The 17,116-nt window shown below is 44.3% G+C and overlaps 1 protein-coding gene and 1 non-coding gene across 8 annotated transcripts in view; both read right to left on the bottom strand.

Moving 5' to 3' along the window:
- Positions 1–17,116, bottom strand: part of KIF13A (kinesin family member 13A) — a 230,244-nt gene that overhangs the window by 34,485 nt on the left and 178,643 nt on the right. For all 7 annotated transcript variants that reach the window (XM_047797097.1, XM_047797093.1, XM_047797094.1 and 4 more), the window contains 7 exons: positions 13,932–14,145; positions 11,332–11,494; positions 8,909–9,049; positions 7,725–7,874; positions 3,366–3,527; positions 2,412–2,585; positions 237–388 (listed from right to left, as the gene is read on the bottom strand). In XM_047797097.1, the coding sequence (XP_047653053.1) occupies positions 237–388; positions 2,412–2,585; positions 3,366–3,527; positions 7,725–7,874; positions 8,909–9,049; positions 11,332–11,494; positions 13,932–14,145 (1,156 nt within the window). The remainder of the gene's footprint in view (positions 1–236; positions 389–2,411; positions 2,586–3,365; positions 3,528–7,724; positions 7,875–8,908; positions 9,050–11,331; positions 11,495–13,931; positions 14,146–17,116) is intronic.
- On the bottom strand, positions 9,714–9,820 carry LOC125137083 (U6 spliceosomal RNA). The gene has a single exon (XR_007137388.1). It is a non-coding gene; the product is annotated as a U6 spliceosomal RNA (small nuclear RNA).

Below are 17,116 nucleotides of genomic sequence, written 5' to 3' on the forward strand. Positions count from 1 at the left end.
TTGTGTATCATGTGAAGTAAAGATCAAGACTGTTTTTCGCCACGTAGATACACAGATGTTTTGGTCTCTTTGTTGAAAAGACTTGCCTTTCCCCATTGAGCGTTTCCAGTGCCCGGTAGTTCCTTTCAGCATTCCCACCTCACAAAGGAGGAAACGGGCTCAGAGACTCCTGATTCTCAACCATGTCCAAGGGTTGGCCTTGACCCTGCATCTAAGGCTCCCAGCCAAGCACAAACCTGTCATGCAGCGTTCTTGTCTTAGCGTGAAGGGAGTCAACTTCCCAGATGGAGCTGCCATTCCCGGTACAGCGGTGGCCCCACACCTCGATTGCCAGGGCTCCCTCTGATATGAACTCCAGGAATTCCTCTGTTACGTTCACCACATAGTCCTGGGGTGGGCAGGGAAAGGAAAGAACGGCACAAATCATGCAGAAAGGAAATCTGTGTAATCTCCTTCTTTTACTTTTCAAATGTACACAGGGTTCACTTTGGAATAAATTAGCCTGATCCCAACCTTAAAATCATCACTGCTGTTTCATGGAAGACTGCAAAAAGAACAGAATCTTAGACTGGAGGGGATATTCTGAGGTTAATTTAATCCAATTCCTTTCTTTAATAAATGAGGATACTGAAGAAAACAACGTGCCCCGCCCCCACCTCTTTTTGGGGGGTGGTGGTTGTGCCTGAGGCAAGAGGAATTTCCCAGGCTGGGGACTGAAGCTGCACCATAGCCGTAACCAGAGCCTCCCCAGTGATAACTCCGATCCTTAACCCACTGAGACGAGAACTCCCACCTCCCATTGCTCGTCAGACGTAGAGCTGAATCTACCTTTCCCGCCTCATCTCTGTAGCCCACTCTGCCTTCCAGCTCAAAAGACTCATCACCACATCAAGAAAAAAGGAGCTTCTGGTTGTTCCTCGCTATGGCTTAGGAGACTAAAAGCACAATTAAATTTTATATGATTATCCCCATGAATCTGTGCTCCTGCTCTCAAATCTCCCACACTCCAGTTTTTGCTGTGACAGCACACAGGCGTGAAGGGACGGATGCTGAGTGGATGGAGAAGTGTGGCCAGTCAGCCAGAGGCAAGGAACATGCCCACTTTCCATTCTTAGCATCTCGGTGGACTCTCAGGTGAAGACAGCTCCGTGACTCTTAATTTCTGGGAAGGGCTGTGCTATACTGATTTCACCTTGTACCACCTACCTGCCTACTTACTGTCTTTTGAGAGCGCCAGAATTTTATTTCATATATGGCTGTAACTGTGGCATATCAGGCCAGGGGTCACATCAGAGCTGCTTATACCACAGCCATAGCAACGCAGGATCCAAGCTGCGTCTGTGACCTACACCACAGCTCATGGCGACACTGGATCCTTAACCCACCGAACAAGGCCAGGGATCGAACCCGCGTCCTCATGGATACTAGTCAGATTCATTACTGCTGAGCCACGATGGGAACTCCAAGAGCCAACATTTTAGAAGGAAAATAACCTTAATGACCAATTAGCATAATCAATAAATTTTAGAGATAAAAAAAGAAAACACCAAGAAACCCAAGGTGAGTTCGAGGTATGAGGCTAGCAATTGTTAGGAGAATCCACTTAAAATCCAGGTTTCATTCTTCTAAATGAATAGCTTTTTGGATCCAAAGATGGAGAATATTTAAAAGAGTATTCAGAGAACAATAAAAACAACAATAATAAAGATTAATAAATAATTGAGAAATAGGAGTTCCTTGGCAGCTCAGTGGGTTAAGGATCCGGTGTTGTTACAGTTGCAGGGCAGGGTCCATTCCTGGCCTGGGAACTTTTGCATGCCATGGGCACAGCCAAAAAAAAAAAGTGTGTATCACTGCCCACTTATGTGCATGGACGTATGTTTGCCACACACGTACAGCAAATTGTCACTGGTTGTCATGCCTCTAAGGATTAAGATTTCAGGTAGAGGTCTTTCAGATTTTAAATACTTTTCAAACTATTTGAATTGGCAGCAAAGTAAATTTTGAGGTTAAAAAGCCCAATAAACGGGCATTCCTGATGTGGCTCAGGCAAAATGAATCTGACTAGTATCCATGAGTTCACAGGTTCAGTCTCTGGCCTGGCTCGATGAGTTAAGGATCTGGCGTTGCCCTGAGCTGTGGTGTAGGTCGCAGACGTGGCTGGGATTCTGTGTTGCTGTGGCTGTGGTCTAGGCTGGCGGCTATAGCTCCGATTTGCCCCCTAGCCTGGGAACCTCCGTGTGCCGTGGGTGAGGCCCTAAAAAGACAACAAAAACAAACAAATGAAAAAACCCCTCAATAAACATATTAAACCATTCATAGGGGGAAAACCTCTAGGTTACAAGCAGAGTTCTGACCTGAGCCCAGGCCACTTGCCTCCCAAGCAGCTCATTTTGTAAGAGCCTTTGTACCTTACAGTGAGAGAAGCTCACGGTGTACTGGGCATCCTTGGACTGCGGGGAAGGCACCTCTGGGTCCACAACCGGGGCAGCCACGGTGGATTCACACTGGTCCCAGAAGGTGTACTGACAGAAGACGAAGTTTGAGAGGCTTAAGGGCAGCCCGGTTGCCTCTTTAATTTTCACCTGAAGAGGTTTAAAAAAAAAATGCAGATATAATTCTCACAAAGAGAACAAACGGCATTCTTTTCATATCCGACTACCTCACATTTAAGAGTAAGTGGTGAAAAAAATCTATCAGTCATCCATTGGATATTGACAAATATTTCATTGAGTCACTTATCTTTAATGAAATCTATATTATGATTCCATAACTACGGCATATGAGCAGGGCAACAAATGCACAATCCCTCTCACACTTCTCTCAGGACCGAGTTTCTGATACAGGTGCAACATTTACTAGAAGAGCATGATTTCACTAAACAATATACCCTCCTTGCATGCCACACGCAAGGCCTTTGGAAATTTCATACAACCATCATCATAATCTGTGTTGTGGAGTTCCTGTTGTGGCTCAGTGGTAACGAACCTGACTAGTATCCATGAGGACTCGGGTTCGATCCCTGGCCTTGCTCAGTGGTTAAAGATCTGGCGTTGCTGCAAGCTGTGGCTCAAGTCACAAACACGGCTGTGGCTGTGGCTGTGACATAGGCTGGCAGCCGCACCTCCGATTCAACCCCGAGCCTGGGTGGGAACTTCCATAGGGCTCAAATGTGGCCCCCCCCCTTCAAAAAAAAAAGAAAAAAGAGTGTCTTGTACTTCTGGAAAAAGTACTACCCATTACTACGTTTATTGTCCGAAAGTTTAACTTTTCCTACCCTCTATGAAAAAGAGCACAGGAAATCCTGAGGTTTTCTAGCAAATGGCTCTGTGCTAAAAAGTCATCTACGTGAGCCTCCCTCTCACCCGGCACGTCAGTTTTTTGACTCGGTGGATGACCTCCCCGCTGCTGTCCACGACCTCAAGACTCCCACTCTCGCTGGAGTTCTCCGAGGAGTCGTCTTCCACCACACGCTCAGGGACAGCTCCTGTCACTCGCATCACCTCCACGTGAAGACGCCCTGCAACCTGGGCCAAGGAACCAGAGCACCGAGGGGTTAAAAGGCATCCCTCCCATGAACAAACCCGAGCTAAGATGGAAAGCACTGTACCCACAGCCCCACTGTGACTGCAAGGTCAGCTCGAGCTCCGAGAAACACGTTACTTTCAGAGTCACTCCATTCCATCACCTGCCCCCTGCAACCGTCCTGCCTTACCATGAGCCAACCTTGCCTTTCTAACCTGCCTTCTAGAGCCACCTCCATTCTCATCCTTCTCCTCCAGGACAGCCCATGAGCAGTGCAAATGCAGCTGTGAGATGCTACCTGGAGTCATCATTTCCCTCATTCAGATGTTCACACCCTTATCCGTTTGACTTAATGCCTGGCATCACAGGGACCCCATGATAAAGACTGGGGCTCTATTATAAAAAAAAATCTATAAATAATAAATTCTGGAAAGGGAGTAGGGAAAAAGGAACCTTCCTACACTGTTGGCGGGAATATAAAGTGGTGCAGTCACTATGGAGAGCAGTGTGGTTGCTTAAAAAAATGAAAAATAATGTCACCAAATGATCTAGTGAGTCCACTCTGGGCACACATCTGGAGAAAACTCTAATTTGAAAAGATACATGTACTCCAATGTTCATTGCCGCACCGTTTACAACACCCAAGACATGGAAGCAACCTAAATGTCCATTGCCAGAGGAACAGATAAAAAAAGATGTGGTACATACATACAATGGAGCACTATTCACTCATAAAAAGAATGGAATAATGCCTTTGGCAGCAACGTGGCTGGACCTAGAGATTATCATACCAAGGAAAGTCAGTCAGAGAAAAACAAATATGATACTGCTTACGTATGGAATCTAAAAAAAAAAAATGACACAAATGAACTTTCCGAAACAGAAACAGAAAACAAACATGGTTATCAAAAGGGGTGGGGGGAATAAGGAGTTTGAGATTAAAATATACACACTACTGTATAGAAAATAGATAACCCACAAGGAACTACTGTACAGCACAGGGAACTCTACTCATAGCTTGTAATAATCTATGAGGGAAAAGTGTGAAAAAACCCATATATATATATTATATATATGTATATATGATAAATAACTGAATCACTTTACTGTACATCTGAAACCAACACAACATTGTTAAGTCAACTATGCTTCAACAAAATAAAAATAAATACACTAAAAGTCACCATTAGAATGGGGAGAAAACAAAACTCAGACTCTGCTTCCTGGGCACTCACAGGCAAGTGGGGAAAGACGGATAAATAAAAACTCAGGAATAGTGTAGACCAGCGACTTTTCACAAAGATACAAGCAGGTTGTTATGGGATAAGTTTATGCACTTGACAAATATTTACCAAATACTGACCGTGTGCCAGGAACTAGGACTGTGTGCTGCATTTACAATAGTGAACCAAGCAGTCACGGCCACTGGGCTTATGGAGCTTCTAGGCTCTTGGGAGAAGAGAATGCGAATGGAACTCACACTGGGGCTGGGAGCAGGGTGAGGGGGTGAGACAAACAGAATGCCACAAAGGTATAAGAAAGTAGTTACTTTAAGACACATTTTTCTAAATGTTTGCAGCATATGCTGGTGGCTCTCAGTATTGGTGCTAGGTCAGCAGTGTCTCTCTTACAGTTGGTGGCACAGAACTGAATTTAAGGATAGGAATGACCCTGAAATTTGCATTCTCAGAGTGCTGTAACTGGCCAAGTTCTCTTTCAAAACACAGTTGAAGGCTGCAATGACAAGCTGTGGTGGGGACACAGGCTGTGGCAGTGCTGCTGGCATCTTAAATAGTGAGGCTCATCTTCAAAGGTAGCTCAGATCCAACTTCCACAGAGCAATGGGCCCTGGCCCCCAGGACCGGAGAGAAATTAGCTGATGGTGTTTGACAAGTGAGACGAATGAGGCGAAAGGAGCAAGAGGAGGGGAAGAAAATAAATACAAGAAAATCAGAAGAGAGTGGTTTTCGAGCTTTTTCCCCCATGTTTTTTGAGAACCTAATATATTTTTAGTATAATTTCAGGGGGATTAATGGAACACGCAAAGCCCACCATGGATCCTGGCGTAAGAAACCCTGACTAGGAACTCAGGCAATAGGTTTCTTTGCTAGAGGAGTTGTCCCCATTTTTAACATGGGAGAAAGCAACTTAGACCACTAGGTTCCTAGAGCATACTGTTCACAGGTGGGTTACCTATAGGATGTGAGCTGTGTACTTACAAATCCCAACTGGGAACCTAGGGTCTATTTTCTGGGTTCACTTTGGGCAGACTGGCATCTTACTCTCAGCCTGCTCTAAGAATTACACAAAATGACTGAGCATTTCAACTTTGCATGCTATTGAGGGACAACCTAGGAAATAAGGATGTTACCAAATTTAAAATGAAACCCTCAGTTGACGAAATAGATACTATAAAAAGTTTGAACTTGTATATTTTCTGAAATGTTTTAGGTTAACATAAGGCCAATATATCCAAATAACTCAAATATGAAAGACTTTTAAAAAATTTTTAATGAGGAGTTCCCGTCGTGGCGCAGTGGTTAACGAATCCGACTAGGAACCATGAGGTTGCGGGTTCGGTCCCTGCCCTTGCTCAGTGGGTTAACGATCCGGCGTTGCCGTGAGCTGTGGTGTAGGTTGCAGACGCGGCTCGGATCCCGCGTTGCTGTGGCTCTGGCGTAGGCCTGTGGCTACAGCTCCGATTCAACCCCTAGCCTGGGAACCTCCATATGCCGGTGGGAGCGGCCCAAGAAATAGCAACAACAACAACAACAAATTTTTAATGAGAGTATAGTTGATTTACAATATTATGCCAATTTCAGTTGTAAAGTAACCCAGGCATACATATACACACTTTTTCTCATATTAGCTTCTATCATGTTCTGTTCCAAGAGACTGGATATAGTTCCCTGTGCTGTACAGTAGCAGAGAGACTTTTTAAAGAGGGGGTAACACTGTGATGGTTAAGCTTGTTTTCCTTGAATATTCTATATTTCTTTTTTTTTTTTCCTTTTCTTCTTTTGCTTTTTGTGGCCTCACCTGCAGCATATGGAGGTTCTCAGGCTAGGGGTCAAAACAGAGCTGCAGCTGATGGCCTACACCACAGCCACAGCAACACAGGATCATTAACCCACTGAGCGAGGCCAGGGATCAAGCCTGCATCCTCAGGATATAACTAGCAGGGTTCGTAACCACCAAGCCTTGTGGGAGCTCCTTGAATATTTTATATTTCAAAATAACTCTCCCAAGTTGTATCTTATAAAGACTACTTAGGGGCTAGGAAGGAACTAGAGTGTATTACAGAGGTAAGAGATTAAAAGTGAAATGAATATGGGGCACAGAACTGACTCTGGTTTCCAAAAGTTTTTTAAGTTGATTAAAACAAAGAAAATATTTGTGAACCAGAAATGAACAAAAGAACACGTTCTAATAATCTTTTAAAACAATGACTTAATAATGACTTAGTTTCTATTGATATTAGTAGAGAAAAAAGAATGTGCTACTGATACTCACCCTAGTTTTTTGATCTACCTCAAGAAAGTAACTTTGAAAACAAAGGTATGGTTACCAAAAGGGAAGTATGGGGCAGTGGTGGAGGGATGGACTAGGCTTTGGGGCATGGCAAAGGCACACTGCTGTGTATGGAATGGATGATCAAAAGGGACCTGCTGTAGAGCACAGGGAAATCTACTCGCTGTTCTGTGATAACCTATACGGGAATGGATATGTATATATGTAGAATCACTTTGCTGTGCAGCAGAAATCAACACCGTATTGTAAATCAACTATACTACAATAAAATAAAATAAAACCCAACCAAACAAAAAACCAATGTCACTTAAATAGAATTAAAAAACAAAACCCGGAGTTCCCGTCGTGGCGCAGTGGTTAACGAATCCGACTAGGAACCATGAGGTTGTGGGTTCGATCCCTGCCCTTGCTCAGTGGGTTAACGATCCAGCGTTGCCGTGAGCTGTGGTGTAGGTTGCAGATGCGGCTCGGATCCCGTGTTGCTGTGGCTCTGGCGTAGGCCGGTGGCTACAGCTCCAACTGGACCCCTAGCCTGGGAATCTCCATATGCCACGGGAGCAGCCCAAGAAATAGCAAAAAGACCAAAAAAAATAAAAAAATAAAAATAAAAAACAAAACCCAAACTTGAACCATGGTGGCCATGTTCTCCGAGACTGGCTTGTCTTTACCTCCCCCTGCTGGCTGATGATAGGGACTGCATACTGAAGTTTCACATCACAGAAGAGACACTCCAGGAACACATTCGCCACACCAATGAGGTTGTGATTCTCTTGGGCTTCATAGAAAGGGTCACCTCGTTTCCCATAGAGTCGTTTTGCCTGAGCGGTAGGAGAGGTGGGGGGAAGGGGAGTAGGAAACAAACGTCAACTTAAAGATATTTAAAACCAGCATCTTAAAAGGTTTTAGAAAGAAAGCATTTATCCGAAGAAAAAGATGTCAACCTATACTCACGCCACACAAATAAAACAAAACCAGCACCTGGGAGGGGCTTGTTAGCTGGGGAGCCCTTCTGTGCTTACTGCCTGCCCTCCCTCCCCAGGACACCCCACCTGCGCGGTTTCACTCTCTGGGCTTTGCCTCGTTTCCTTCACCGAGTCTTTTTTTTTCCATTACGCATGTCCAAAAAATGGCTTGTGCTCTCTAAAATTATTCTCAGCATCTACCCAGCCACCATCACAGCTAGGGGAGCATGAACACATGCTAATGAGCACAAAAGCCACGCTGGCTCCATCTCAGCTGATCCTTCACAGCTGACAAAACAGCAGAAATTCACTCTGTTCTGCTTCATTTCACTTGAAATTTAGTAAAAATGCAAACCAGTAAGAACATGCTACATGTTCTCTTCCTCTAGTTCCTGTGTGGGGATCGCATGTTTTATGATGGAGCCTGCCAATCCTTTCAATGTCACTTTCACTATACATTTCTTTTCTTTCTTTCTTTCATTCTTTTTCTTTTTTTTTTTTTTGTCTTTTTGTCTTTTCTAGGGCCACACCCGTGGCATATGGAGGTTCCCAGGCTAGGAGTCTAACTGGAGCTCTGGCCACTGGCCTGCGCCAGAGCCACAGCAATGCAGGATCTGAGCCGCGTCTGCGGCCTATACCACAGCTCACTGGCATGACTGGATCCTTAACCCACTGAGTGAGGCCAGGGATCGAACCCACAACCTCATGGTTCTTAGTCGGACTTGTTTAACCACTGAGCCATGACGGAAACTCCTATACATTTCTCATATAAATGTCCCGAGTGTCACTAGAGATAATCACCGACGCCCATGGGTGTGTTCTGATGACGGAACTGCTTATATTTGTCCTTGTGGCAGAACAAGAGCTCCTTTACATTTTGTCTTTCTTACCTCAGGAACTTTTTCCTTCCATTCTTGATAAAGGTCTCTCATGTCTATTAATTTATTCTCCAACTTCTCAATGGTCCACACTTGGGTGCTCTTTCCTTTCCTCCTCACTTGAATAGCCGGCTCGCTCACTATGGCTCCTCTCTGCAGAATGAAGAAAAACAAACAAAACAGCCGCGTTAGGACTTTTTTGTACCGCTGAAGCAATATGTATTATCACAAAGGAGTAAGTTTTTTAAAAAAGCCATCATGTATACAAAAGAAGATGAAATTTCATCGCAGAGGGAATGTTCTGGTTTATTTTCAACCTTCTTTGTATACCCATATACATGTTTTATTTTTATCACAGTCAGGACCAAACAAAAATATAAACCACAGTTCCTTGGTGGTCTAGGGGTTAGGACTTGGTGCTTTCACTGCTGTGGCCTGGGTTCAAACCCTGGTCTGGGAACTGAGATCCCACATTAAGCTGCTGCATGCCACAGCCACCCCCCACCCCAAATGCATATTTCCTATCTCAATCTTCTCTCCATAGTTTTTTTTTTTAATGTTCACTAATAGGTGTTTCATTTTTCATTAAGATTTTTATTTTTTCTATTATAGTTAATTTACGATGTTCTGTCAATTTCTGCTATACAGCAAAGTGACCCAGTCATACATATACATACATTCTTTTTCTCACATCTTTCTCCATCATGTTCCATCACAAGTGATTAGATATAGTTCCCTGTGCTATACAGCAGGATCTCCCTGTTTATCCACTCCAAATGCAATAGTTTGCAGCTACTAACCCCAAACTCCCAGTCTAAAAAATGTGGGACCCTTCATGAATCTGCATGCCATCTTTATGCAGGGGCCATGCTAATCTTCTCTGTATCGGTCCAGTTTTAGTATATGTACTGCTGAAGCAAGCACATCTCTCCGTAGTTTTGATATCATGTTTACCTTCTTGTGTTGTTACATATGCTTCATAAACATGATTTTTAATAGCGACATAGCAATCCATTATAGGGATGTATCACTCATTTGACTATTCTCTTGGTCAACATCATGGCTATTTCAAAGGTCACTATGATAAGCATCCTTGAACAAAAGCACATAAATCTTTAGGAGCACTTCAGAGTTCCTGTTGTGGCACAGTGGAAATGAATCCAACTAGTATCCATGAAGATGCGGGTTTGATCCCTGGCTTTGCTCAGTGGGTCAAGGATCTGGCATTGCTGTGAGCTGTGGTATAGGTCACAGATACGGCTTGAATCTGGCATGGCTGTGGCTGTGGCGGGTGGCTATAGCTCTAATTCGACCCCTAGGCGGGGAACTTCCACATGCCACCAGTGCAGCCTTAAAAAGAAAAAAATTTATGAACATTTCCCTAAGTGCAGATTTAGAATAAATTCCTCAAAGGAGAACTCCTTGATCAAAAGACTAAAATGCGAGAAGACTGATAAGATACTTTCTGACTTGCTTCTAGCTTGCTTGCTGGAGGGGAGAATGAATGGATGAAAGATTATTTTTTTCAAAGTTTCTCCTTCAAGGACAAATTCTTCAAGTTGAAATGATGGGAAACTTCCCAATGGCTGCAAAGAATCCTTCTGTGGACATAAAACCGGTATCAGATGAGTCTTCCTTTCTTGCAGAATTCACTCTCAAAATGGCACTATAACAAATTATACAGACATGCCCCATCTCAGGAGGCATTTATATGAAAGAGAAAGCAGGAGGAATTACTTATATATTTATTTCTAGTATCACTGTTTTGGAGAAAGCATTTAAATTGGCAAGTCCTTTGGCCAAATCCTCATACTCTGACCACAAAATATCCAAGGGCATATATACCTGAGGAGGTCTATAGAGAAGTCTTTATTTTTATTTTTTTAGCTTTTTAGGGCCACACCCGCAGCATATGGAAGTTCCCAGGCTAGGGGTCGAATCGGAGCTGTAGCTGCTGGCCTACACCACAGCTCACGACAACGCCAGATCCTTAACCCACTGAGCAAGGTTAGGGATCACACCTGCATACTCATGGTTCCTAGTCAGATTCGTTAACCACTGAGCCACGACGGGAACCTCGAGGAAGTCTTTTTTAAAAATTTGTTTGTTTATTTATTTTTTAGGCTGCACTTGTGACATACGGAAGTTCCTGGGCTGGGGGGGGGGGCGAATTGGAGCAGCAGCTGCCAGCACACCGGATTGGAGCTGCATCTGTTTCCTATACTGCTGCTTGCAACAATGCCAGATCCAGGATTAAACCCATGTCCTTGTGGATACTATGCTGGGTTTTTAACCCACTGAGCCATAACCAGGAACACTGAGGGAGTCTTACAAAGACAAACATGTCTGCTCGCATGAGGGTCCCCTCTTGGATGTTTTCTGGACGTCAGGTTTCTATTTCCCTCCGGCCCCCTTTTCTCTAAGACCATTCTCACCTTTCTGTTGGCACTGAGGTTTGCAGCAGGGATCTGCAGCGTCACCTGGTAGTCAGTGAGCTTGTTCATTTCCTCAGCTAAGAAGTTGGCCTCCCTAACCAAGGTATTAGCTTTGACCAGCTGCTCCCGCAGTTTTGTCAGGCTTTGGCGGAAGAGTTCATCCCTGTGGTGCAACAGAAAAGGAAATGAGAACATCCGAAAGCAAACCACAATCTTGTTTCCAAGGAAGTCATGTTATTAGAAAGTAGTAGAAAACCTCTTTCAAAGAATATTTTTTCTTTTTTTGCTCTTTAGGGCTGTACCCACAGCATATGGAGGTTCCCAGGCCAGGGGTCGAATCGGAGATACAGCTGTCGGCCTACACCAGAGCCACAGCAACGCGGGATCCAAGCCGCGTCTGCGACCTACACCACAGCTCACCGCAACACCAGATCCTTAACCCACTGAGCGAGGCCAGGGATCGAACCCTCAACCTCATGGTTCCTAATTAGATTTGTTTCCGCTGTGCCATGATGGGAACTCCCAAAGAATATTTTTTCAACCTCCTCTTGCCAATTCACTTCTCATCCTTCCTTCTCCTACCATGGTTCTGGACTAGTCAGGGAGAGAACCATGGATGAGGAGCAAATGTGTAAGGCGACTTAATTGCAAACCACGTTTTAAATTATATAATAGTTGAAAACGACTAGGTTTTGATATGATAATGCAAAAAAAAAAAAATCCCGAAAAAACAAAAACCAAAACCCAATAAAGGAATCCTTTAGGAAAAAGAAATGGTATGACTTTCGTGTGTTTTGGGGCGGAGGAGATGGGCAGGTGAAAGAGATGTGGACAAAGTGTTCTGCATGCTTTCTTCAGCTGGTAAAAGGCAAGAAGGAGGTACTTCTGTGGCAGCAGAAATTCATTTTTTAATTCTACACAATAGCACTCCCTGATAAACGCTCTCTAACAACCCGATTGGGTCCAAAGCCCATTATATTTTTTTCTCTGGCCCCACACCTTTTGCCTCAGTAGTCATTTTTTCATTATTTGACGAATAATTTCCATCTTCTCTAGGAAGCTCAAGGCTCCTCTAGGTCGGGGACTATGTCTTTTTTTTCTTTCTTTTTTTTTTTTAATGGGCAAAACATAACAAATTGTTTTGTTAATATTTAAATTTTTTTATTATTTTTTTCTTTGTAGAGCCGTACCTGTAGCATATGGAAGTTCCCAGGCTAGGGGTTGAATTGGCGCTGCAGCTGCCGGTCTACACCACAGCCACAGCAACACTGGATCCTTAACCCACTGAGCAAGGCCAGGGATCAGGCCCGAAACCTCAAGTGAGCCACAATGGGAATTCCCACTATGTCTTTTTTGTTTGTCATCACATGTAATTCCTGGCCAAGTGCATGGCTCATCATAACATGTTCAAAAATTACCCAGTGAATGAAAGAAAGAGCGCAGCTGACCCTTCAACAATATTGGTTTGAATGGTACAGATCCATCTATATGCAGATTTTTTTTTCACTAAATACTCCAGGAGCATATGATCCATGGTTGGTTGAATCCATGGATGTGGAACCATGGATATTGAGGGCTGACGATAAAGTTATAGTCGGATTTTTGACTGTGTGGAGTGGCAGCACATGGTAAATACTCAAGAAATGTCAGGTGCTATTATAACACGGGTGTTATTAATACAGACAGACCTGGGGTCAAACCCTGGCCTTTTCACTTACTAAATGGGTGACTGAGGGAGGATATTTAAACTAACCGTCCTACCTACAAGATGGAAATCCTAATTCCCATGGCTTGGTGCTATTGGGAACATTCCATAAAATAAGCACTGTTTCTAGAAGGTGGGAAGAATACAATGGAACTTCGCACTAATTTATCATCCTTTCTGTTGGTTCCTCCATTACCTCACTTCTGATACAAATATTTTCAAGTCATAAATTTTAAACATTCACATTTGGGTTACTTGACACTAAAGTTGTATTTAAATGGGATCCAGGAGTTCCCCTTGTGGCGCAGTGGTTAACGAGTCCGACTAGGAACCATGAGGTTGCGGGTTCAATCCCTGGCCTTGCTCAGTGGGTTAACGATCCGGTGTTGCCGTGAGCTGTGGTGTAGCTTGCAGACGCGGCTCGGATCCCGAGTTGCTGTGGCTCTTGCGTAGGCTGGCGGCTACAGCTCCGATTAGACCCCTAGCCTGGGAACCTCCATATGCGGCGGGAGCGGCCCAAGAAATAGCAAAAAAAAAAAAAAAAAGACAAATAAATGGGATCCAAAGCAAGAGAAACGAAAAACGAGAAATGCTTCCGTGCTGAAGAACTATTCAAACGTTCTCTATTTCAGAACCTACCTGTGGGATTCCAACTTGGCACCATTTTTCCTGAAGGGTCAGGGGGCAGGTATAGTCTTTAACAACTAACATCATAATAAACATACTCAGGACAGACAGTATCTTTGAAAGGAAAAGGCAGCTGCCGACAATCCAGACGTGGGAGTAAGAAAGCTTTCGTCGCAAGGTTTGTCCCCCACTGATGTGCCTCACGACCCCCTCCCCCAACAGCCCAAGGGCCTGAGGCCTTGCCCCGGGGCCCCGCTTCCCCTCTTACCTCTCCTCCGCCCACTGCGTCACCTTCTGCTGAGCCGTCTGGCTGCTGAAGGCCAGGCGCTCGGGGCCGCTGCTCTGGGGCTGCCTCTCCGGGGACAGCTGCTGGCGGAGCTGCTCCAGCTCTCGCTCGTACATGAGCCGCTGCTCCTCCAGGGCACTCCTCTTCTCTTCAAGGTACTGTTTCTCCAGGACCTGAACCACATTCTGAACTGGGTCTGGTGAGCCAAGAGACAAGGCAAGGTGCCTTCAGCGGTGGCTAAGACAGGCAGCCTGTCGGTGCTGCTTCCTGCAAGAACCCTCTCCCGCCCCAGAATCCAGCCTTTCAGTACACTGTGAGAGGCCTGAGGGGCCTGGTCAGAAGAAATCCTCTCAATTCTCTTTTCCTTAACAGTTTAGACAAATGCCTTGTTTGTAAACAGTCCCCTTATCTGTTATGGACTTTCTTCAAATTGATGCACTCATTCTAATGTTCAGATAGATGACTCAACTTCAAACAGCACATGGCAGAGGTGTTTCCCTTGTGGCTCAGCGGGTTACACACCCAACTAGTATCCATGAGGACAGAGGTCCAATCCCTGGCCTCGCTTAGTGGGTTAAGGATCCAGTGTTGCTGTGACTGTGGTGTAAGCTGGCAACTGCAGCTCTGATTTGACTCCTAGTCTGGGAACTTCCATATGTCACAGGTGTGGCCCTAAAAAAAAAGCAGATGGCAGAGGAAAAAGGGATGGGAAGTCTATATGCAGAGAAGAAAAACTTGATGAAATCTAAGAAGCCTTCAACAACTGAACTACACAAGATTTGATTTTTACCATAATCAATTTTATGCTCATTTAGCATTGGCTTTGGTACATGGCAAAAGGTTTGTATTTCTCATTTTAGTCACCAATTTATGACTCCTGAATTTCTCTAATGTGGGAGGAATATCAAAAGATCTCAGCATATGTTTGAAAATATTGAGTATCTAGCCTGCAATTTCTCGGGTATTAATAGCCAAGATAGCAATGCACTTGCAAAAATCCACTTGTAAAACTAAAAGGATATTTCTGATTTTTCCTTTTTTTGTTGCATTTTCGTATTCAGAGATCACCTATATACACGTGGGTGAAGAGGTACTGGAAGTACTAATAGATCTTGTTTAAAGGGGCTGTGGTATGCCCAGTGGTGACTGTGTTATAGGCAGGACTCAACCCTAAAAAGCTAATTAGCTTGGTAATGACCAAGAACCTGGATGCCATGGAGAAAGATTAAGGAAGGCACCGACCACCTGTACAAAAGGGAAAGTTACTGACCTTATCTAACTGAACAGACTGTAGGGAAACAGTATGTCAGACAATCTGGGTGGTAAACAAAGAAATTACGAGAATGGCAAATATTTCCCTGAAGTCCACGGGACCCGGAGGAGATGTGTTCATGTTCTCAGACAAGCCTCAGATTCACACACTTGCCTCATATTCGGTGCTATTTGTGTCGTACTGCCACATACTGACTCTTAGTTTAACTTCCAAGATAAGGGTAGGAAGTTAAGAGCAATTTTTATATCATACAATAGCCAGAGATTGACTTTCTCAGAAGACTCTATCAACTTGTTCAATAAGCATGTAAATTTTACTAGTTTTCTATATGAAAAGAGGGGAAAAAATAGGTTAAAAAACAAGGTTAAATAATACCAAAGTAGGAAAAAAAATCACTAGGTATGCAGAGCATAGGTGAGTTGTTTTTAATAAAAATGATGACCACAATAATGGTGATAATAATTCTACGAGCTACTGGCTATATCTCAGGTAGAGACACTCTACGCTTTGCATGCATCATCTCACAAAAGCCTTGCAATAAACCTAAAGACAGACAGCATTCCCATTTTAAAGATGAGACAACTGGGGCTCAGAAAGGTTAAGTAGCTGACCTAAGGTTGCACCGCTAATAAGCAACAGAGGGGGGGTTTTGGACCCAGATCACAGCTAATTTTGGGGGGTAGGAAAAAACTTAGTAACAAAACTGATGCAGTACTCTGACCTCTAATATCTTCCTCAGAATTACTACTCCGGGGAGTTCCCATCGTGGCTCAGTGGTTAACGAATCCAACTAGGAACCATGAGGTTGTGGGTTCGGTCCCTGGCCTTGCTCAGTGGGTTAAGGATCCGGTGTTGCTGTGAGCTGTGGTGTGGGTTGCAGACGCGGCTCGGATCCCGCGTTGCTGTGGCTCTGGCGTAGGCCGGTGGCTACAGCTCTGATTAGACCCCCAGCCTGGGAACATCCATACACCGTGGGAGTGGCCCAAGAAATGGCAAAAAAGACAAAAAAAAAATTACTACTCCGTTAAGAGTATTAAGAAAAATACTATTCTTTGCTGATATAAAATTCTAAAATTCACTATTTTTTCAAAGCAGAATAGTTTTCTTCATAGAGACCTGACACAGAGTCCCTGAAATGTGTTATTTGAAAGGCTAATAGAAAATGGACTCCTAGGGAGTTCCCATTGTGGTGTAGTGCAAACGAATCTGACTAGGAACCATGAGGTTGTGGGTTCAATCCCTGGCCTCGCTCAGTGGGCTAAGGATCCACCGTTGCTGTGAGCTGTGGCACAGGTCAAAGACGTGGCTCGGATCCCACATTGCTGTGGTTGTGGTGGAGGCTAGCAGCTGTAGCTCCAATTAGACCCCTAGCCTGGGAACCTCCATATGCCGCTGATGCAGCCCTAAAAAAAGGAAAAATTTCAAAAAAAAATAAAAAAGAAAACGGACTCCTAAAAAACCCTCTTACACAAAGGCAAACCATGGGTGGGTTACATTTGTTCCATATGGTGAAAATCAATGTACTCCAAAGGATTAGAACCTCTGATTATATAGTCCTATAACTTCTGGGGGCGGGGGGGAAAGAGTAATAAGGTGAACTTTTTTTTTTGTCTTTTTGTTGTTGTTGTTGTTGCTATTTCTTGGGCCGCACCCGCGGCATATGGAGGTTCTCAGGCTAGGGGTCGAATCGGAGCTGTAGCCGCCGGCCTACGCCAGAGCCACAGCAACGCGGGATCCGAGCCGCGTCTGCAACCTACACCACAGCTCACGGCAATGCCGGATCGTTAACCCACTGAGCAAGGGCAGGGACCGAACCCTCAACCTCATGGTTCCTAGTCGGATTCGTTAACCACTGCGCCACAACGGGAACTCCAAGGTGAACTTTTTTTGAGAG

Source organism: Phacochoerus africanus, chromosome 9 (genome assembly GCF_016906955.1).
Source record: "Phacochoerus africanus isolate WHEZ1 chromosome 9, ROS_Pafr_v1, whole genome shotgun sequence".
Lineage (NCBI taxonomy): Eukaryota > Metazoa > Chordata > Mammalia > Artiodactyla > Suidae > Phacochoerus > Phacochoerus africanus.